Source organism: Taudactylus pleione, unplaced genomic scaffold (genome assembly GCF_031769625.1).
Source record: "Taudactylus pleione unplaced genomic scaffold, aTauple2 ptg000113l, whole genome shotgun sequence".
NCBI classification, from domain to species: Eukaryota; Metazoa; Chordata; class Amphibia; order Anura; family Myobatrachidae; genus Taudactylus; species Taudactylus pleione.
Window position 1 is genome coordinate 5,937,123 of NW_028284515.1, and position 24,679 is coordinate 5,961,801.

The 24,679-nt window shown below is 44.8% G+C and overlaps 1 protein-coding gene across 4 annotated transcripts in view; it reads left to right on the forward strand.

Annotated features, from left to right (window-relative positions):
* Nucleotides 1-22,116, forward strand: part of SMOC1 (SPARC related modular calcium binding 1) — a 300,868-nt gene extending 278,752 nt beyond the window's left edge. For 2 of the 4 annotated variants that reach the window (XM_088471210.1, XM_088471208.1), the window contains exons 12-13: nucleotides 11,347-11,400; nucleotides 21,501-22,107. In XM_088471210.1, the coding sequence (XP_088327336.1) occupies nucleotides 11,347-11,400; nucleotides 21,501-21,517 (71 nt within the window). In that variant the 3' untranslated portion in view covers nucleotides 21,518-22,107. Of the gene's footprint in view, nucleotides 1-11,346; nucleotides 11,401-21,500 lie in introns of all 4 variants that reach the window. The other 2 variants (XM_088471207.1, XM_088471206.1) reach the window with 2 other exon arrangements.
* The last annotated feature ends 2,563 nt before the right edge of the window (nucleotides 22,117-24,679 follow it).

Here is a 24,679-nt window from a genome sequence, read left to right on the forward strand (position 1 = left end):
CAAGTCCCTCCAGCCCCACACAGAATCCATGGCTCACTATCGCCATCTCTGGTGATCCTGTCAAATATCCCCCTCCCAAGCTCAAAACCCCTGGGTTGAGCGACATGGGATGAGGCATTCTCATGGTGAATTCCCTCTTGATTCTTCTTATCAGGGCCTTTCACCACCTTCAAGATCATCTCAGACTTGTCTGTCACCTGGCGGTCTCATCCTCCAAGTTCTGAAGTTTATTTTCCTCCTACCTTTTTTTCTGACTTTATGGTACCCCTGGAACTCTTTGCTTTCTACATGCAGTACTTGAGGCTCATCCTTTGGCACCACATCAGGCATTAAGAACTTGAAGTAACTTTTCCCAAAGTGACATACTTCATCTTCATTCTCATCAACTTCATCAAAATCCAACAAGTTATTTTCCACAGAATCTTCTGGTTCAGGCCAAGAACAGCTGATTCTTTGTTTCTGTTTAACAGAAAAAAAAGGTTTCTCTTGCTTAAACCTCTCAAAGGCACACCCATTGGCCAACTTTTGCTTGAAACATCTTTAACCTTCAACCTTGAAGTATTGTATTGGCTATTGGCATACTTCACTGGCAAATCATTTTCTTTTAGAAAGCCACCCTCATCCTGAGAGTCACTATCATCACAATTTTTAAGCTGCATGTCATCAGAGCATGTACTGGCACTGCCACCCTTAGACTCCGGACTCTCATGTCCACCTAAGATGCTTGAATCTTTGGTCTATTGATTCACAAACTTTATCTCATGGCTTTGATGGCTATCTGCCACTTCAATATGGTATATACTACTTGAAATTTCTTGTGCATCCACTTTTTGGGACTTGAAAATATGACGAACAACTTCCAGATGTTCCACCTGCACAGGTTGAAGTTCACTCTTCACAGAGGTCTTTATTTTCAATATCTGTTTAGCTGGACTACTTGTTTGAAGCTTTGTACTGTGAACCCACTTCCCTTCCCCACAGACATATTTATCAGCATTGCAAGTTCATTCCTTGTTGCATGAAGGCATTGTTTCACATACTGTACATGAGTATTACTCTTCACCAGACTGTCAGTACTAACTTGCCTTAAGGTTCTGCTCCCCACTGCAAAATATTGTAATTGGGTCACATTCACATCACTCTGATCACATGGTGACAACAGCATCTCATCCTTTGAAGCCATCACTATCTCTGTAGACTTCTGTATATCCTGTACCTTTGCATCACAGGTTATGCAATCACCATCTGTATACATCAGTTCTTTATCATCAACTTCAGACACAGTTTTGTAATCTGGACCTGTGCCCCTTTGGGAGGACTTCACACCCTCAGCTATCACTGTGAGCTGAAAGACACTGCAAGGAATCTCATCCACTTTTACAAAACAGTCTTTTAGGGAGTTTCCCAACTGATACTTTGGCCCCATCTTGGACATTGTGACATTTAATGAGGACATCTTCATTGTCAAATTGTGGCTGACAAACATCATTTTTTTCCAACATCTTACTTTGTTCAAGCATCTCACTGCTTGTCTGCTGCTCATCACACAAGACACTCTGCACCAGTAACATGTCACTCTGCATGCCAGCCTTTTCAGGATCAAGCTGTTGCAATCATTGCCTGTGTTTTTGTACTTCTATCACACTAGGCTCAATGGAGACATCTGACGCCATTTTGGTTCCAGAATCCAATTTCAGATTATTATCCAACTTTTCCACGTGGAACTTTTTCTGTGTTGCAGAGAGCTGTTCTTCCAGCTGGGTAATTTTTCCCATGGCGCTTTCCAACTTGTTCTCAGACCACAGAAGATTGCTCTCCAGAAATACATTTCTTTCTGTCAGACATTCTGAACCTGCTCTGGCTGCAGCCAAGTTGGATTGGAGTGTCTGTACTTGTTCCTTAAAGCTTGCTTCAAGATGGACAACCTCCATTTTCTTTGCATCACGCTCTTTCTGCAGCATCTAGAGACATTTCTCCCTGTCTTCCGAACATTCATGGAGCTTCTCAGACAGAGAATTTCTTTCTTTCTAACTCATACTCTGCAAGTCTTGCTTTTGTGGAGACCACTAGAAAGCCTTTTTTTACTATGATAGTTAGATCTGCCACTTTTCCTTGTGTGCGAGCTGCGTCACTCTGGTGTCCCTTAACACATTCTTTCAATCCTTCCACTTCCTGCTGAAGGACGTCACACTTTTGTTCCGATTCCCACACAATGATGGGATCGCTACAAGGACTAGTGGAGTGATGCTGCAGAGAGATGTTACAAACAGCTACAGGTCACTATGGTCTGAGAAGTGTCTTGGGACTATATAGTAGCTGGGTCACCAGACAAATAGAGACTGGACAGTGACTATAGCTGCCAGGCAGGAGTACCAGGACTATGGTATGCAGGATACAAGACAAGACAGGCAAGACTTGATTACAGACAAGACTAGACTGACAAAACTGGACTAGAGGGCTGAGGTGCAACTTGAGACAGGATGGTGCAGCCTTGAGGGCTGTGGTACAATATGAGAGAGGACTTGAAGACAGAGATGTGACTTCAGACAGGATGGTGCAACCTTGAGGGCCGAGGTGCGACTTGAGACAGGATGGTGCAGCCTTGAGGGCTGAGGTGCGACTTCAGCTGGATGAAGCAGACTTGAGGCCCATGGCATGACTAGAACCAGGTGATGCGGCCTAGTGGCCGAAATGCATCCGGAACAATACAGCAAACAGGTGAACTTGACATGCAGGAATGTTGACTGAAAGCAGCAAGGATGATAACACTGCAGACAGACTCTGGTGGACACAAACAGAAACAGCTAGGCAGGACTGAGGTAAGACTGGACTCCAGTGGACACAAAAAGACAGCTTAGCAGGACTGAGGTATGAAGCTGCCACAGGCAGTGGCAAGGTATGATGCACGGGTGCTGAAGAACAAACAGATATGTACTGGACACTGGGGAAATTACTTCATAAAAAGGAACTGTGGTACAAGGCAAGACCGGCTAAGACTCAGTCTTCTGAATACAGACAAACATATTCTCAGGACAACAGACAGTAAAACCGGCATGGAGTGCAGGGCTGGCTGTAACTTATGAGATGCAAGATCCAATCAGAGCCATCCCTGCAGAGAGCCTTTCCTAATCACAGGCTAGTGTGCACATGAGCTGCACACAGACAGATGAATTAGTGTCACCTGAGACAAAACACACAGACAGACAGGAATGACGGGCTATGAGCTAAACACAGACAAGACAGGATTTCCAGCTACCAGCAACAGCCGGACCAAGGACAGGACATGATGCAGTGTCCCAGTCGTAACTATGGCTGGGACGTGCCGCCAAAATGATCCGCTACCCGCAGATCCTAACAACTTTTGATGCAATTCAACAATGTATTGCTATAATACTTCATTCTATTCTCATACTTTATCATAGACTTTGATGCTTCAGCCTCCTCAAAGCATTCAGGCATAACCACTAATTTGAGGTCTGTCTCTTTAAGAGCTTTACATTTTTTTATTTCTTCCTGCTCAAATGCCATTTTCAAAGAGGACAATTCATTCTGTAATATCTTTCAGTATGCACATGCAAAACCTTCCCTTTTGTAGACTTATCCTCTAAGTCACTTATCTGGTCACAATAGCGTAAAAGTGTTTCACGCCAAACTTCACACAGAGAGTCAAATTTTCTATACTGATATAGTCCTCTCCTGGTTGACCTTGCACCATACACTGACCACACACACTGACATTCTTACTCTGCTTTGGCATTTTAAAATGTCTCTTTTTACTGGAACATTACCTGGAGCCCCAGTATTTTGAAGAGAGTTAGCATAGAGAATTTCAAACATCTTTAAATCACCTCCTTGCATGACATTGGCTTCACATTCAAACTGAACACTCCAGTCCTGGATTTGCAACCCTCCAGCTTGAGACTGAATGTTTGAAGCAGGCCTTCTGCCTTCAACATGTTTCTTTTTATTTCCTATAATTCTTGTCAAATAATACACAGGAATATCTTGCTTTTGTTTTCACTATATCACACTTTGCTTTCAAAAGTATTTTCAATACAGCTAAATTTTTTCTTCATGTGGTACTATAATTACCAGATTGTACCAACATAGAACTTGCTCTTTAACAGCCTTTCAATAGGAATCTCTGATCTCTTAGTACCACACCCTGATTTAATGAGGTCATAGGCTTGAGCGGGATGTAGTTATGCTCCGCCGGTCTCAATAACACCAGTATGCATGAATAAAATCTAAGGACAGCTCTCCCTGTAAGATAGGACTTCCGAGTCTATGACCCAGAAGTCATTATGTGCATGCATCAAGTGATGCATGCACCACAGGGGTTTCTGGGAGGGATCCAATTGGATCCCTCCTAGGGAGGAATCGTGAATAGAACCCCATAGGCTTCTATTGGGAAATGCCCTTTAAAGATGGCATTGCCCACTGCATCCAAGCCCTGGAATGTATTGCATTCTGGGGATTGGTTCATATGTGGTGAGCGGCCACACCTCCAAAAATGTAATTTTCAGAGGTTTGACTGTAATTTTTGGAAACACTGTCCATAATATAGACTGTAGGGGAGAGTGTCTAAAAAAAACAACTTTCTGTATCAAACATACTGTATTTATCAGGTACTAGCTGGAATACCCGGCGTTGCCCGGGATTTTAAGTATGTTTGTTTACACATCATCGTCCAACCAACCTCTCCTTAGGCAGGGCTCATGAATAGTGTGACAAACTTCCCCATCAACAGTTCTAAGGTCTCCGAAAGGAAGTAGGACCTGTAATGGTGTAAATCAAACTTCGGAGATAGAAGCATTCAAAATTTGTAGGATGTACAGTGTAAACATGGCCAAGAGCTTCTGTTGCTCTGGTAACAGGATGACCATCTACAGCGACTCCCTGTTTTCTGCGCAGAAAAACTTTGGGAGAAGCATTCCATGTGTAATATTTTGGCAGCTCACAGTACAGCAGGGTCCTTGCAAATTCATCATTTTGACACAGTTGGAAGAAAGAAGCAAATATTGTTGCATAATTTGGTATAGTCAGAGAGCTGAGAATGCTGACAACACAAAGAATTGTGGTTTCAAATTAATTAAAAAATAACAGTAATTTCAATCTAACATATTTTTAGTTGCCTCCACCATGTTTTAATATGCTGGTATGTAAAATGTAATGATCTTCGCTTCTAAACTGTGGATTTGTATAGAAAGACAGAAGGACAAATTTTTGCTTTGATGTAGTAGAGAAGATGGAAAAGAAAAAATCATTTTGTAATTCCATACCTGACCTTTAGAGGGCAAATGCTATGCAAAAATTGTGGTTTTTAATTAATTAAAAAGTAACTAAACGTAACTAATTAATTTCGATTTAGTAGAGAAGATAGAAAAGAAAAAATAGTAGATAAGCGATATCCTTTTGTAATTCTGTACCTGACCTGTAGAGGGCGAATGCTATGCAAAAATTGTGGTTTTTCCTTAATTAAAACAGAACAGTAAATAATTTTGATTGAAAATTTTTAGTTGCCTCCGCCGTATTTTAATACACTCGTATGTAAAATTTCTCGATCGTGGCTTGTAAACTGTGGATTTGTATAAAAAGACAGAAGGAATAATTTTCGCTTTTATATAGTCGATAAATAACATACTGTATATGGTCATGAAAAGGTTAAACATCCTATAATAATATTCATACATAGTATAACCAGTGGGGAACATGATTGAGCTCTCTAAGAACACATTCAACCTCCTCATGTTAAAACACCAGTCACTTCTTTCTGGCAGCTGCTCTCTGGTCTGATGCGCTGATTGAGTTCTCAGATCCACACACACAGCAGACTTAGTAGGAGAAGCTGCTTCCACTGGGCATGCATAGTAGCTCCCCTTAAGGTGCACATCCACTAGACAATTCAATTGAGCGATTGAACGATAACGATATTGTTGTTGTTCAATTGTTCATAAATAGTTTGCAAATCATTCAGAAACATTTCTAAAACGATAAGCGATGCACGTTCCCGGTGGTCGTTTAGACATCTATCATCGGGCAAACATGCTGGACAACCTGACGATAACGTCAGGTTCAGCATGTTTGCAGATGATTGATGTGTCTACACTGAACGGCTGCTCATTCAGTGCAGGCACATCACAGACTGACAATCGACTGCTCGATTACAATGTTGTAATCGTGCAGTCGTTTTCATGTCTTTAAGTGGATGGGCACCTTTATACTGTATGTTGTGGTCTTAGCTCTAGTAAAATCATATGACAGATGTCTTTCAAGGCATCTCTTTTACACTTGGTACAGGGTAGATGCAAGTGCGCACTGATGATGACTAGTAGCAAATTAAGGAGCTGAGTCAGAGCTGCTCGCATGATGTGTATGCAAATTTGCGTAGGCAGTGCTATCACACAGCAATGCATTAGCACGCCCAGTATTTCTTAGAGAGTGATCACATAGTGTACGCAGACACACACCAGCCTGTTTTAAGATGCCCACTTGTGCATGTCATGTCCAGGAACTGTATGCAACCATCGGTATATCAGATGCTACCGCAGCGCTTGAGGTTGACCATACCCTGCCGCAAGCACTGCGAGCACTTCAGTGTATAAACAAGCCAGGTGACATGTACTATGATGCTGTCTTATAATTATACACACCTCTAACACGCCGTTGAGATGCTCAGGCACGCCTGCGTTTGCACCTCCACTGCCCCGTTGTTAATGGCCAGCCCCTGTTACCACCTACAAACGGCTTCTCCTGTCACTCACTCTGCTGGGCTGTCTATGCGCAGCGAGCGAATGCATTGTGAACTTTCGCTAAGGTGTGCGTACACGCACTGCGATGTATACGCATGCGTACAATGCATACCATCAGCAGCAGGGAGAGTATATGTCTTAGCGAGCGGGTGTGAATGTGCTCCTAAGTGCACATATAGGGGGTTGGTGTATTTTAAGATGTGTACAAGCTGCATATGGTGGAATAGAAGTACCAGTACAGTGAAAGAAAGCTGTCTATCACCATTATTTATTATTAAATATCACCAGGGCAGATGAGTGATAACCAGGCCGATACTGGCCACTTGTGGTAAAAACAATAAAAACAAAAAATGTAAAAATAGATTTTAAAAAATAATTATTTTAAAAAACTTTTCCATGGCAAAAAAAATGCTTTATTCAAATAAGAACACATTATTTACCTGCAGCATACATAGCACTGTCAAAATGTAGTATGGAGAAATGGGTTTTAAATTTTAGTTCAAGACAATGAATCATTCTTAATATACTGCCTGAGTCTAATGCTGTCTTTGAGCATGGCATGGGTTAATGCCTTACTATGGAACGGGTTAATTCCTTACTTTGGCATGTAGTTATTATAATTATATCATTAACAGAAAACAGAGCTAATCCCTCACAAACAGATTATAGCTGGTGAGGTTTACATTATGTCACGTTAATAACGCTCATTATTGTGTTATCACAACCTTTAACAAATCAGTATTACCACATGTCAGTGTATAGATGAAAAGCATACAGTTATTGCTTGCTGTACAACAACCACATTGCTACATTTAGATGAGACAATCTTAAGCATGAGATGGTTCTTTGATCCCATACAGTGTTCTAATGCCATCTAGTGATAGTTTTAGTAACTGCAGTGTACAAATTCTAAAACAGTGGCGCTTAATCAGGCATACTAGCAGGGGGGTATGGCATATTTATAATGGGTGCACATGGGCCCATGGGTCCAGGGGGGCCCACGCACCGCACAACCTGCACCAAATTTCATATACTTACCTTTCCGCCGGCCCGGTGCTGGCTGCAGCGCTGCAGAAATAACCAGAAAAACGGGCATTCACAGTATAAATGTCCTCGGAACACAGCGCGGGTGCCATGTTCCCGGAGACCTGCGCATGATGCCAGAGTCTACTGTGCTGCGGGGCCCGATCGGAGCCTGAACATGAGTCCCCTCCTCTCTTAAAGCGTCTCTGGGTGTATATACTGTATATCTATATAATGGGTGCAGGGTGTGCGATGCACACATAGATTTTTAAACTTACCTCTCCGGAGTCCCGCGTCGCAGCACTGCACAAAACACCTGGCAAATGGCTGCCGCTACCATTTTCCCGGTGTTTTGTGCATGCGCAGTAGGGAAATCACCAGGAAAATGTGGGCAGCACCATTTTTCTGGTGACCTTTGCATGTGCAGTAGACTCTGGGCACAAACTAGTGCACAAAGTCTACTGCTGCGGTCAGTGCGCTGCTGGCCGCCAGGGAAAGAAGAGGGGGCCCCAGACGGGAAAAGTACATGGGGCTACACCTCTCTTAATACGCCCATGGATACTAGTATGGTTGTGGATAGATCCTTTAGTAGATGTACAGTACCCTGACGTCATCCGTTACTATCCACGTGGACATAGAGTGTGAATAGTAACCTCTGGCGAGCGAAGCGAGCCACCGTGCCCAAAGCGTGGATAATGGCAAGGGGCGTAGCCTAATGAAAGGAGGTGTTGCCACGCCCCTTAAAGAAAAAACAGCAGTATCTGCAGTGTCATGAAGCGAGGCCGCACGCTCTACAGGGGGCGTCATTGTGCCCCTCTGCCAGGAGCAGATCCGGGTGGGTGGGGGGGCGCGATCAGTGCAATCACTCTCCCCCTCCTATCCGGTGCAGGCAGAGAAGACTGTTGCTGCGCTTAGTGGCAGCAGCAGCTTTCCTGTACTCACTGGGCTGCTGCTGACAGGAACAGGAAGGGGGATAGCGGCAGACCCGGGCCCCTCCAGCAAGCCTGGGTCCCCGGGAATCCGTTCCCGCTCCCCCCCTTTCAGGGACCCTGCCCAGGGCTACTTGCTGTGACATTCAGAGGTACTTGAAAAATGTTCTGTAATGGCGGGGCAGGTGGGACATTCAGATCATAATTAGACACACAGAGAAAGCCATGACTATTACCTGCAACGATCAGGGACTTCGATGGGGTCGAATTTGGCACCTTCGTATGCCAACCTATATATGGCAGCATTTGAGGCTGAATATATTCTACCGAAATTCGGATCAAACATCATTCTATTTAAACGCTTCATAGATGACATCTTTGTACTATGGAAGGGAGGACTAGAATCCTTCAATGAGATGATACAATGGCTCAATGATCTACCCCAACCAGTTAAAGTCACTAGTACTGTCGATCCAGTGAAAATTAACTTCCTCGATGTCACGATCACCAAATGTGGATGCACTTTAACGTATATGCTTTACAGAAAACCAACTGATCGTAATACCCTCCTACATGCTCGTAGCTTTCATCCACCTTCTGTCATCAATAGTCTGCCTAGGGCACAGTTCCTACGAGTATTACGTAACACTAGTGACACTGATTCAATGGAATGCCAGTTATCGGAGATGAGTGATCGGTTTCGAGCACGTGGTTATAGTGAACATTTGATCCAATATAATCTTTTAAAGGCAAGAGAATTTCATTCAACTGGACGATCACTTGAAAATGTGGTGGCTAGACAGGAGGAGAGAATGATCTTTTCCACTAGATTTAGTAGTAAATCACATACCATCCGTAAAGCACTGAAACATCGATGGCCTTTATTAACGACTGATCCTGATCTTAAAATGAAGAACGTATTACCACCAATGCTTGCTTATAGAAGGAATGCCAATCTAAATCAACTTCTCATGAGACCTACATTGTCGCCAAAGATATTTAAGGGGACCGATTGGTTGTTGAAACAGAAACTGGGATGTGTGAGCTGCGGGAGTTGTATTACTTGACGTAGCCTGCTTACAGGCCCTACTTTCCCACACCCCCATACTGGGAAACAACTCAAGATTTATTACAGGCTCCATTGTCAAATGGAGTTTGTTATATATATTCTAACATGTCCCTGCAGTTTATATTACGTTGGCCTTACTACTAGACCATTCAGAGAACGAATGGCCAATCACCGGTCCACTATCCGGTCTGCATTGCAAACACGACACACGGATAAACCCGTAGCATGGCATTTTCTGCTTAAGAAACATCAGGTCTCCATGCTACGTTGTCGTCTTATTGACTGGGTACCACCTCCGCTTAGGGGAGGTGATCGTATCAAGCTACTTAATCAAAGAGAAAGCTTTTGGATCAGTCGGCTTGATACTGTGGCACCAAAGGGTTTGAATGAGACTAATCCCTTGTCTGTGTTTTTACCATAATGACTTCTGTTGTTTTGTTGATCTTTGCTACAATATGACTATTCCGCTGTATATATCCCCTATGCATTCCTTCGCTGGTACTCCTTATCCATAACCTGGAGTATAATGTATGCTTATTATGTCCGTTTCGTTTATTTTTCTTATTTTTTTGTTTTTTTGTTCTCCTCTATACAATTATATTGTGCGCGGTATACTGCGCCAGTATGCTTCCATTATTGCCATAAACTTTGTGCAATATTTGGTGGAATAAATATTCCAGATTTTTGCCTTTTGGGCACATTTGTATTTGTATTGCTCCTTGCGATGTATCACGGGGTCCCTGTATATATGTTATTCTCCCCATACTATACTTGCACTTGATTGGCACTCGGTTTTTATTATCCCCCTGCTTTTGAGATCATAGGCTGTGTTGCCATGGCGATGCGTCCTTGGTGCGCGCACAGCCGTGTGCGACCCACACGGAGAGGCGCGCTACTGAGTGACGCTGTATGCGCGTCACGCTGAGCGCCCCAGCGATGGAGCGTCAGCGTGGTGCGCCTGATGACTGGCAATACGCGGTGTGGACGGATGGCAGCCTGATGGTTCATCACGCCCACCGCGACGCCGTGGACATATGGTGCTATTTGCTATTTGCCTCTCTGCATTTGGGTAAGTGGCTGGCCAATCATTTGGCTTAATTGATTATTGCCTCTATGTAGGAGTGATATATAACGGGGGCCCGGTGAGACTGCATGGTGTACTTCTATGATGTGCTGTGTTGGTTCCTGTACTTGATGGCTCGTTTGGACCTATGCTGTTCTATTACCATTGGATTGCTGTACCTTGATAATGGTCTCTGTGTAGACAGAAACGTCGGTATACTTTGCTTATGTAGCAACCAGGAAAATTGATCTATATGACTGATTAAACAAGCTGATTTATCAACATGTAGTGAGTGCCCTCATTCCACTTCCTTTTGTGTGTGGTATTGGACTATATGCATTACCTGGTCTTTGACCTGAGAGAAGCACCACTTTTCTTTAATAGTTGGCTTCAATGATGATGTGAGTGCAGATATACACTACTTTCTATATCTATATCTATATATATATATATATATATATATATATATAATCATGTTTTTTTTAATATTATAATATTATTTATTTACAGGTACAACTGCTGGCAGTTTTCCTCCTGGAAGGAGACCGGGCTCTAACCCTTTCAGTAAGTAATGAGTACAATGAGTCATGTAGAAACATAAGAGAATACCACATCATTACTGTGATACTAAGGCATTGTGGTGCTTGTGTACTTGATCTGAAGCTACCAATATACAACACGTGCCCTGGTCTCTCGCTGGTAACCACTTTACTTATGTGATGTATGTGGCTAAACCATCTATTAACCCCTGAATTATGACATGTAAGCAACAGCACCATGTAATATGATCAGGGACATATGTATAAATGGTGCAATGTGTGGTGCACATGGGATCCTGTGTCCAGCCGGGTCCACACCGCACACCCAAACCTTTTTGTACCTACCTCTCCAAAGTCCCACGGAATAGCGCTACACAAAATACCTGGAAAACGGCCGCTACAGAGGAGGGGGCCCCAGACAGGGAATACACACGAGCTCCCTCCTCTCCCCGCCCCTGAGTATGATCACATTTCCAGAGCACCAGCTTAATACTTGAGTGGCTGTAGCTGTAGGCTACACTGCTAAGTATCATATGTGAATGGCCATTACTAGTACTGTCTCCACTAGGCAGCATTATGTCTTGTCAGGAGTGCGATATACTGTATGAATCGTTTGGAGACCTATTGTGGGCAATGGCTGCCTGGTAAACCCTACTTTAATGTAAGCAATAGAGATGTGCGTTAACCCCCGAGTTTGGTTTTGCATCTGGATTCATCCTTGTGTTTTGGTTTTGGATCTGGGGTTTAAAAAAAAAAAAAAAAGATAAAAGTTTTTTAAAAAAGCTAAAATCATGTAATTTTTGCAATCCAAAACCCGAAATTCACATTTAAAATCCAAATTCCGAACCACGGGAAGATCAGAACCGCACCTCTGATCTGTCCGAATCTCCTCAGAATATCAGAATCGCACCTCTGATCTGTCCAGATCTCCTCAGAAAATCAGAACCGCACCTCTGATCTGTCCGGATCTCCTCAGAATATCAGAACCGCACCTCTGATCTGTCCGGATCTCCTCAGAAAATCAGAACCGCACCTCTGATCTGTCTGGATCTTCTCAGAATATCAGAACCGCACCTCTGATCTGTCCAGATCTCCTCAGAAAATCTGCACCACTCCCTGGTGGAACTGTAAAACCGAGCCGCACATCTCTAATAAGCAATATTTCATGAGGTTTATATTATGGTTCAGATGCTCTGACAACTTTACGTTTAATTTAATTTAAAAATTCAGATACTACTGTACCTCAGGGTTTACTTTCGTTTGGATAGATGTTCACAGAAAATGGCAATTAAATATTTTATTTTAATTTTTTTTTGTGAGCTTGATATTTCTCTTCCTCTCTTTGCCTGGTAATTACATAATTGGTGTAAGCAATATTCCTGTTTCCTCATGCATAGCCCATGTAATATGTAAAAGAAAGCAAAGCAGTTATTGGATGCCATTAATAACAAGGTTGATTGATCTTGCTATGCTGGTCAGGTCAGTACTGTTTACTGATAGAAAAATTAAATGGACTGTTCAGTGACAAATGTCAAGTACTGTAAATGTTAGTTGGCAACAAGCTATGCAATGGATTCATACAGGGAGATACAATAAGTGTATAGAGCAGTTGATGAATTGCGAAGAGTGTTAGAATGTCTTAAGGTCCTCAAAAATATAGTACAATGATTAGAATATTTGCATAATAGTCACAAGTAAGTATTAACAGGGGCAACAATGGCCGGCTCCTCCTCAGTGACAGGGGCTGGGTGCTGCAGCGTGGTGACATTCTTCTGCAGCACTCGGCCCGTCACAGAGGAGGAGCCGACAGTGCAGGCACTAGTCTCCGGGGGGCAGCCCAGCAGCTCCGGGGGTTTGTGGCCACGCCCCCGGAGTAATGCGATCGGAATTTCCAGTGAGGCCATATCCTCTTTATGTTAGGCCACACCCCCTTCTCCCACATACACAGCTCCGCCGCGCTCGGGGGAATATAAGGTGCCTACCAGGTGTGACCAGACCCGGTGATGCCTCTGACGGGCAATTAAAAAAAACCTGAAAATGTCTCATGAAAATGGCAAGTTAGTGTGCTGGAGTAAGTGCTGAGGACATTTCTAGTTATTAAACCTGTGGTTGCTTCTAACAGTAAGGACTGGTATTTGGTACTGCCACGATTATTATGTACCTAACTTGCCGGGGATATTTAAATTTTTAATACAAATATCCTGGCTATGTATTACGGGGAACTCGCAGGGACAGCGGCTGCGGTAACCGCTCTCCCCGTGAGTTACATCCCCGGCATTCACAGTAGAGGAAGTCTTTCACCAAAGACTTCCCCGGGGGGAGCTGACATTGCGCATGCGCAGAGCATCAACTTCTGGAACTGGCCTGGGGCATACCTGCCGACTTTCTGACTGCTCCTTCCGGGAGGGAGCAGCCAGATCGACAGGACGGGGGGCGTGGCCGGGACAAGGGGGAGTGGCCAGGTGGGTGACAGGCACTTGTGGGCGTGGTGGGGCGGGGCCAAATGATCACATCAGTTTGGCCCTGCCCCCACTACACAATGCCGATAATATAGGCATTGTGAAGCAGGGGCCAGGGCCAAAATGACACGAATCGCGTCACCGCCCCCCTGCTGTGGGGGTTGCAGGGGTTTATTGCGGGGGACAGGAGGGGTGGGCGGCAGCCGAGAGGATTGGCTGCCTTCCCGGGAGGTCGGGAGCGGTACCCGATTTTCGGGGAGGCTCCCTACCAAATCGGGAGGGTAGGCAAGTATGGCATGGGGGCTGTGGGAGAGAGCTCGAAAGATCTCACTTCTGCCCTGGAGACCCCATAGGCTTACTGTAGTTTACACCATCTGAAGATGGTATAAACTACAGGAGCTAAACTCTGGAAAGCTTCGCTTTTTGGAGATTAGTATATAGGGGTCAGATCGTAGTTCCCATTGATAATAATGGGGACTGCGATCTGCAGCTCTAATTAGCACTTTGCCAAAGATTTCTGTGAAATCTCCTGCATTGCGCTTTTAGTACATAGGTACACCAGCTTGATACATAGGCCTGTGTGTCTTTCCATTGCCTTATTAAATAAGCTTGTTCTGTGCTAGGAAGATATATTATAGATACAAAGTAGCCAAAAATGTAAATAAGTATATATGTGTATATATATATATATATATATATATATATAATATATATATATATATATATATAATGTGTGTACGTAAATATATATGTACGTACGTAAATATATTCAGACACCCCTACACCAATTGGGATGACACCAACGCGCAGTGGTCTACTTGGATCCTGGCCAGGTTTTAGGGGGGTTAGGGTCCCGGTCGGACCTCCTGTTGGCGTACGCTGGGCAGAGCTTTGACCCAGGGAGCCTATTCTGAGCCTTCCACTGGCTGTATTTGGACGAAAACTTCACAGAGTGGTAACATTGGATCACAGAAGACCTACTGGGAGTTGAAGTCCCGGTCTAACCTCCCGTTGGTGCGTTGGTGTACGCTGGGCAGAACTTTGACCCGAGGACGCTGGATAAAATTTTGAAACGGGGAGCCTCTTTTGGGCCTTCCACTGGATGGATTTGGATGAAAACTGCATTACTGGGGGCACTGTATAATGGGCACTACTAGTGGCAGCACTGCATAAAGGGCACTGCTACTGGGGACATTGCATAAGGGGCACTACTCATGGGGGCATTAAGGTGCATATGGAACGGAGAGCAATGTTCCCAGAGTGACGAGAAACAGTGGCATTTCATGTTGTCACCCCCCCATTTTTCTGTGGCCATGCCCCTTGTGATATATGGCCATGCCCATTTTTTGCCGCACACAGTTGGGGGGGCGGGGGTGCCATGTTTCCTCTTGCCCTGGGTTGCCAAAGACCCTAGTTACGCTACTGGGGAGTAGTAGAAGAACCTAGCACTGCTCTGGACATTTATGTACATACAGTATTGATCTCCTTATGCACTGGATAGTGTATTATTATACAGTACTAATACTTAACCCTATTGATGGTCTATAGCAGTGCATGTTTTCCAGATCTACTAGTTGGTGCAAAGTGCACTCCAAAAAAAAAATTTTTTTTTTTCTGTCTTTGTGAATTGTGTGCGCAGTAGCCGCACGTGCATCAACAAAGTAACGCCAAGCATGCGCCTGTGTCCCATAAGTAAAGGGCTTGACCGTTAAAGGGTGATGTAACCCCCAAAGTGCACTCCAAACAAAATAAAAAATTATTTTCTGTGTTTATGAATTGTGTGCACTGTGGCTGCACGTTCATCAACAAAGGAGCAGCGCCAAGCGTGCGCCTGTGTCCCATAAGTAAAGGGTCGGCTGGCTTGTCCGTTAAAGGGTGCTGTAACCCCCAAAGTGCACTCCAAACAAAATAAAAAATTATTTTCTGTTTGTGAATTGTGTGCACTGTGGCTGCACGTGCATCAACAAAGGAGCAGCGCCAAGCGTGCGCCTGTGTCCCATAAGTCTGTTAAAGGGTGGTGTAACCCCCAAAGTGCACTCCACAAAAAATAAACAATTCTTTTTTTTCTGTTTGTGTGCGAAATGTATGCGCAGTAGCCGCACATGCAACAACATCGCAGCAGCGCCAAGCGTGCGCCTGTGTCATAAGTCAAGGGCCGGTTTGGACATCTGGTCCGGACTGAAGGACGTGCCAACAATGTCAATTTCTGACATGTCTACTGTCACTGCATATGATACTGTCACCACTGACAGAATGGTGGAGGAATTATTTTCTGTGTTTGTGAATTGTGTGCACTGTGGCTGCACGTGCATCAACAAAGGCGCAGTGCCAAGCGTGCGCCTGTGTCATAAGTAAAGGGCTGGATGGCTTGACCGTTAAAGGGTGCTGTAACCCCCAAAGTGCACTCCAAAAACGTTTTAAAATTCTTTTTTTTTTCTGTCTTTGTGAATTGCGTGGGCTGTAGCCGCACCTGCATCCTCAAAGCAGCAGCGACAAGCGTGCGTCTGTCTGTTAAAGGGTGGTGTAACCCCCAAAGTGCACTCCAAACAAAAATAAAACATTTTCTTCTGTGTTTGTGAATTGTGTGCACTGTACGTGCATCAACTAAGGAGCAGCGCCAAGCGTGCGCCTGTGTCCCATAAGTCTGTTAAAGGGTGGTGTAACTCCCAAAGTGCACTCCACAAAAAATAAACAATTCTTTTATTTCTGTGTTTGTGTGCAAAATGTATGCGCAGTAGCCGCACGTGCATCAACACAGCAGCGCCAAGCGTGCGTCTGTCTGTTAAAGGGTGCTGTAACCCCCAAAGTGCGCTCCAACCAAAATAAAATAATCTTTTTTCTGTGTTTGTGTGTGAAATGTATGCGCAGTAGCCGCACCTGCATCCTCAAAGCAGCAGCGCCAAGCGTGCACCTGTGTCATAAGTCAAGGGCCGGTTTGGACATCTGGTCCGGACTGAAGGACGTGCCAACAATTTCTGACAAGTCTACTGTCACTGCATATGATACTGTCACCATTGACAGAATGGTGGAGGATTACATTGGTGACAGCATCCAAGTAGACATGTCCGTACCTGTACTGGCAGGAAAAAGAGGCAATTTGGAGGCCCCTGTACAAACTGGCTCTATTTTACCTGAGTTGCCCCCCCTCCAGTGTGTACTCCGAAAGAGTGTTTAGTGCAGCCAGGAACCTTGTCAGCGAAAGGCGTAGGAGGTTGCTTCCACAAAATATGGAGAAGATGATATTCATAAAAATGAATTATCAACTCTTCTAGGGAGACCAGCCTCCAGAACGTACAGAGGGACCTGTGGTGGTGGATTCCAGCGGGGATGAATTAATACTCTGTGAGGATGAGGATGTACACAACACTGAAGAGGGTGAGGAATCGGTGGATGAGGAAAATGAGGACGACATCTTGCCTCCGTAGAGCCAGTTTGTGCAGGGACAGATTAATTGCCAGCTTGTTTTGTGGGGGCCCAAATGAACCAATCATTTCAGCCACAGTCGTGTGGCAGACCCTGGCGCTGAAATGATTGGTTTGTTAAAGTGTGCATGTCCTGTTTATACAACATAAGGGTGAGTGGGAGGGCCCAAGGACAATTCCATCTTGCACCTCTTTTTTTCTTTGCATTATGTACTGTTTGGGGCCTAGTTTTTCAAACTGCCATCCTGTCTGCCACTGCAGTGACACTCCTAGATGGGCCACGTGTTTGTGCCGCCCACTCGTGTCGCTTAGCATAGTCATCCAGCTACCTCGGTGCAACCTTTTGGACATAAAAACACTATTGTGAGGTGTTCAGACTAGACTGGAAATGAGTGGAAATTAAGGTTATTTAGGTTAATAATAGCATAGGAGCAGAAAAACCCACAAATTCTGTGATTTTAGCTGTTTTTATGCTTTTTTTCAAAAAAATACAGTTCCAAAACACAAAACACAAAACACGGAAGGGTGGTTTTGGCAAAACCAATCCAGATCCAAAACACGAAGAAAGATCCAGATCCAAAACCAAAACACAAAAAGTGGCCGGTGCACACCCCTATTTCTAACTAATCTTTTGTTCTGCCCTGTAATTCCACCTCTATCCTTTTCCCCTGGTCTCCTCCACCTAATCCTATCTCCCCTTCTCTCTCTGCCTTCCTCCCCCTCTTCTCCCATTACTCCATTTTCTTTCTCTTATACCCCCCAAGGAGCCTACTACCCCACTGGTAATCTTTCCTCATTTACTTATCTCCCTGTCACTTTGCCCCACTTTCATTCACGTCTCCTTAACTTCCCTCCCTGCCCACTTCCTACAGGGTCCCCTCCTAGCACAGGAGCATGCATGATCCCTACACTCTATTCAGCTCGGTCTCCCAAAGTATTCTCATCTCCATGCTATTGCAACCCTGATAATCTCATTCACATCTCTCCTATCAACTCTGTCACTCTATCCTGTGCCCTCTGGAATGCCAGATCAGTCTGTAACAAACTGGCCCCCACCCATGACCTTTTCATCTCCAACTCCCTGAATCTCCTTGCCATTACTGAAACCTGGATTTTACTCTCTGACACCACTTCTCCTGCAGCTCTCTCTTATGGGGGCCTCACCTTCTCCCACACCCCCAGGCCTGGGGGTCGCCATGGCGGTGATGTTGGGGTCCTTCTATCCCCTGGTTACTCATACCAACATATACCATAAGAACCATCCCTTACATTCTCCACATTTGAAGTTCATGCTATACGCCTCTTCCAACCAGTACACCTCAGAGTAGCTGTCATCTACCATCCCCCTGACCCTCCCTCCAAGTTCCTTGACAACTTTGCTTCCTGGCTCACTCACTTTCTCTCCTCAGACCTTCCCTCTATTTTCCTCGGTGACTTCAATATTCCTATTGATATCCCCACAGAATCTGCTGCCTCCAAACTACTCACCCTCACTTCCTCATTTGGACTCTCCCAATGGACCTCCTCACCCTCCCATGCGAGTGGGCATTTGCTTGTTCTGGTATTCACTCACTGTTTTGATATTTCTGCCTACTCCAATTCCCCATTCCCCCTCTCTGACCATCACCTCCTCTCTTTTAACCTATACCTCTCTCCTTCCCCTCCACTACCTCCGAAAGCCACCATCACTAAGCGTAACATTGAAGCTATCGACACTGCTTTCTTTTCTTCCCTACTTGACTCACTTCTCTCCCCTATCCTCTCTTTCTCCTGCGCTGAACAAGCTGCTTCCCTATACAATGCCTCCCTTACCTCTGCTCTTGACTCTGTTGCTCCAGCGATCACTACTCACCCTCGCAAATCCACACCATTCCAAATGCACCAGATACCTGCAAAAATGTTCACGGACCGCCGAGCAGTGGAGAAGATCACGCTCTCAGGCAGATTTTCTCCATTTCAAATTCATGCTGTCATCCTACAGTGCTGCCCTTTCCCTCTCAAAACAGTCATATTTCAAGAATCTCATCTCCTCCCTGTCCTCAAATCCCCAGTGTCTCTTTTCCACCTTCAACTCCCTCCTCTGCCCACCCCCTCCTCGTCTCCCCTCCTTGCTCTCTGCCACTGACTTTGCTACCTATTTCACATCTAAAATTGATTCCATACGTCAGGACATCATATCCAACCAGTCCCCCAGCTCTCCACCTCCTCCTTTCCCGAATCACCCCTCCCCATCCATTTTACCGACTGACATCCTTCTCCCCTGTGACTGGAGAGGACGTTAAGGCCATTATCCAGTCCTCCTCCCCCCCTTCCACCTCTCCCCTCGACCCTATCCCCTCCCACCTCCTCCCCTACCTCTCTCCTTCTGCCTGATCCCATCTTGCCCACCTCCTTAATCTCTCCCTCTCTTCTGGCACTGTTCCTTCTGCATTCAAGCATGCCCGTGTCTCCCCCATTTTTAAAAAACCTAACCTTGATCCTAACATTCTCTCTAACTACTGACCAATCTCCTCCCTTTTGCCTCCAAACTCCTTGAGCGTATTGTTTACAACTGCCTTACCACATTTCTTTCCCTCCTTGACCCTTTTCAGTTTAGCTTCTGTTCTCTCCACTCTACTGAAACTGCCCTCACAAAAGTCAGCAACGACCTCCTTGCTGCCAAATCCAAGGGCCACTACTCCCTGCTCATTCTCCTTGACCTCTCTGCTACTTTTGACACTGTGGACCACCCTCTACTGCTGCATATCCTTCACTCCCTTGGTCTACGTAACACTGCTCTCTCCTGGCTGTCCTCCTACCTCTCTGACCATTCGTTCTCTGTTTCCTCTCGTGGTGACTCCCCCCCCCCCACAGCCTCTTACAGTAGGTGTTCCCTAAGGTTCTGTTCTTGGACCTCTCCTATTCTCTCTCTATACGTCTTCTCTAGGTAAACTCATCAGCTCTTTTGACCTCCATTATCAACTCTATGCTGATGATACTCAGATCTACCTTGCCTCACCTGATCTTTCCCCCTCTCTACTGACTCGTATCTCTAACTGTCTCTCTGCTATCTCTTCCTGGATGTCCCAGCGATTTCTCAAACTTAATATGTCTAAGACTGAGCTGATAGTCTTCCCACCCTCCCACATAACATCATGTCCCACTATTTCTTTATTAATAGATGGCATTACTATCTCATCTAGTCCCAAAGTGCGTTGTCTTGGAGTCATCCTGGACTCTTCCCTCTCCTTCAAACCACACATTCAGAACCTCTCACAGTCCTGTCGTTTCCATCTCAAGAATATTTCCAAGATCAGACCCTTTCTCACCCAAGATGCTACCAAAACCCTTGTACATTCACTGGTCATGTCCAGATTGGACTACTGTAACCTTCTCCTATCTGGCCTCCCCAAATCCCATCTCTCTCCTCTCCAGTCTGTGCTCAATGCTGCTGCTTGGCTCATCTTCCTCTCCAAACGCTCTACATCTGTCTCCCATCTTTTGCAAGCCCTCCACTGGCTCCCATTCCCTTTCAGAACCTAATTTAAGGCTCTCACACTCACTTAGAATGCCCTCACCCATTCCTCTCCCATTTACATCTCTGATCTCATCTCCCTTCACTCTTCTGTCCGCCCTCTTTGTTCACTTAATACACGCCGCCTTTCATGCCAATTGATTACTTCCTCCCACTCCTGCCTCCAAGATTTTGCCCGTGCTGCTCCTCACCTTTGGAACTCCCTCCCTCTCCCTATCAGACTCTGCACCTCTCTACAATCTTTCAAACGAGCTCTTAAGACCTACTATTTCATTAAAGCCTTCCAGCTCTCATCCTAACTTGCTGCTACATCTTCCTTTCTCCCCACCTACCCCATTCTGTCACTCCTGTTTGTCTTCCCATCCCTTAAAGAATGTAAGCTCTTTCGAGCAGGGCCCTCTACCCTCTTGTGCTTCTCCCTACTGTAATTTAATTTATCTCTTGCTCCCTACTAGGGCAACTAACACTTGGCTGCTTATGCGGGCGTTAAGTTCGCTAATATAGCAATGTTTATCCATATCCTGTATTGTATTGAATTGTATTGTAAGTCAATGGTTACTTTTTGTCCATGTACTTTGTAAGGCGCTGCGGAACAGTTGTGGCGCCATATAAATGATGATAATAATAATAATAATAATAATACAGCTAAAACTATAAAAACTATAATTTTGTCCTTGTTTGAAGCTCAACAAAGAAAATAATACAGATGTGTTATTGTGTCTTCTTGCAGTAGGTCGCCTTGTGTAGAGATCCATATCCCCGTAATATGAAGAAAAGGAGAGAAGAGGCCTCATCACATCCAACGAATCGCGGAGGCAGCCAATGGAACTCTCAACGTTTGCACTTTTAAGTGGACTTTACACATAACTTTTATAAAAAAAAAAAAAACAACATTCCAAGAAAAAAAAAAAATAATAGTTTTTTTGCCCTTTTAGATTATTTTAATTAAGACAAACAAAGAATCTGCTACTGACAAATTAGTAACTGAACTCATTGCAACTCTGGATAAAGAAAGGAGATTTTGTATATACTTGTATATGTAAATTGTACAGTCCCATTTGTACAGGTCTTAACACTTTTGTCTTTTATAAGATTCTAGTGGGCATCCTGTCCCTTTTTGCAGATTTTTCTTTTCTGACTATAGCATTCGTGTTTGTTTTTGCCTTTGTTTTGTAAATTAAAAATGATTAAAAAGACGTATAGGAAGACGTGAGGAAGTATATATCACAAGGTTCTTCTCCTAGTATACAGCATTTTATATATATATATACAGTCACAATTCTTACTGTATGCTACTGTAGACCAGAAGTTCCCAAACACAGGGCCTGATTCAGACCCGCTCGCAAATTGCGGCCGCTCGCTGGCAAAAAGGGGCCGGATATTTAAATTAAGCACTCGCACTGCGTCTCGTAAGGATGCCCTCTATGTCTTAGCGAGCCCCGGCAATAAGTGCTCGCTAGTGTATAAAGGTGCCCCCTTGCCACTCGCAACACACGTCATCTCCGGTATTTGAAGGATTAATCGGTAACATCGAGAGCCATCGGAGCTGCTTGCAGCGCTTGAGGTAGACCTTACCCAACCGCAAGCACTGCGAGCAGTTCAGGGTAAAAAACAACCAAGTGACGTGTTCAATGACGCTACTTTGCTAATTATGCACACCCATTAAACTCCGTTCTGATGGTCAGAAACGCCTGCGTTCGCAGCACCACTCCCCCGTTCACAAGCACCTTCCCGTTACCACCCACAAACGGCGCTGTCACTCATTCCACTGGGCAGTCTTTTCAGGGCGAGCAAGCAAATCCGATCGCTCGTACTAGTTTTCGCAAGCGCACTATGACTTATACGCATGCGCAGATGGGCGACCATCGGTCAGAGCGAGCGAGCGCAACTTAGCATCCGGGTCTGAATCAGGCCCTCAGTACTCAAGGCGCCCTAACAGTCCAGATTTTGAAGATGTCTATGCTTGACCACAGGTGACTTAATTAATACATCTGTCAATTTGATTTAACCACCTGTGCTCAACCATGGATATCTCTAACACCTGAACTGTCGGGGTGCCATGAGGACCGCGTTTGGGAACGTCTGTGCTATACAGTTTTTTTACTTCATTGCAAAAGGAAGCTATCCACAATGGATAATTGTTGAGATCTTTACATTTGTTAATCTGGTCTGTCCTAGAAACAAGAAATTGGTGTTGCACATTAAGGCAAAACCCTTTGGCATGTAATATACATATACTCCAATATCACATATCTACAGTAACATTAATAGAAGAGTTGTGGACGTAACTAGGTATTTGAAGGGCCAAAAGCAAAAGTTTGTACGGGCTTCTACTGTATGTACCACCGAAAGGTGAAAAATTTATATAACACATGTAACTTTGACAAGGAAGATGGGCCCCCCTTAGCTCTGGGCCCCAGAGCTGCCGCACCTCGTGCACCTATGGTAGTCACGCACATGAGGAGAACAATAGTACACCCAGGTGAGTACATTCAAAAGTAACAAACACTTATGGTCACAGTATTCACACTTAGCAATCCTTTATAGTCTGTCCTTGTGTGGAGACAATGGTCTTAATGCAATCCTTCTTTGTCACAAGTGGAAGAATCTTTTATCCTTCTTCTTTGGTAGACTCTCCTCCATCAGAGTAGTGGCGTCACTAGAGGGGTGCGGACCACATCAAGTGTCACCCTCTGTGGGGTGACACCAAAATGCCTGTTCCTCCTCAGTGACCGGGAGCTGGGTACTGCACTGTTATTTATTGTGCAGTGCCCAGCTCCGGTCACTGTGGAGGAGTTGGCATTGCAGGGATAGCCTCTGGGGGCAGCCCGGCATCTCCGGGAGTGCTGGTGCCCCCAGAGCGCTGAAACGAAGGGGGGGGGAGGGGTGGGGGGGGTGGCCCATTACCCACGCCCCATTACCCACGAGACCATGCAGGGAATCTGTTGGCTGCATCTGGTGTCAACGACCCCAGTACCACCACTCTGTCAGAGTATGGCCTCCAATGTAAACGATTAGCGACACGCCTGTGACACTACCATAACATGCCCTTAAGGCAGTACATGTCCATTCGCCTACATAACCACCTCCCTGTCACCCAATAGGAATGCCCAATACATTTGTAAGACCACACATCTCAATCGTGAGATGCATATGCTGTTTGACTCACACGGTCAGATTTTGTCATATCTGACCGATAATGATTTTAAAAATTGTTCAATCGTTCATATCTGAAAGAAAATCTGACATGTGAGCCTGCAACGGTGAACCACTTGTCAGATAACGATATCTGATGTGTTTGCAGTCAGATTTGGACGATTACATTCATTTTAATACAGGCAAAAATCGTTCAAATTGTTGGTAAAATCGTTCATCGGACAAATCTGACCATGTGTATGCACCATTAGACGCATGCACAGTTAAAAAAACAAACATTGACCAATTGTGCAAATATCTGCATTGTGTCCCCTAGAGCAGTATAAAACTGAAAAAAAAAATAAGAAAAATGAATGACGCTATCCTGGATCACACAACATAGAAAGAATTTAACAAAGTGCCTGATTCTGCATGGATCGCAGCTGCGTAATCGCACGCAATGAAGCTGCGAAAATATGCTAATATCTGCCACAGCTCAGCCAGCATAGAGACACCCACCACCACATTCATAATACCTCGCAGTCATGTGTATACATCGGTAACATCGGAGCACATCGGCTCCTCACACTTAATTACAGCAGATCTGACCATTTGTCAGAATGTACAAGTCTCGTCGCACGCAGTGAGTACTCAAGCTGTGTAGACAATCGCAGTGTCTAATTTATGCACACCCATGCAACGGCGTTCTGCAACCACTCCCCCGTCACCACTCCCAAACGCTCACGGCCTGTCACTCTGCGATGGTGTCAACAT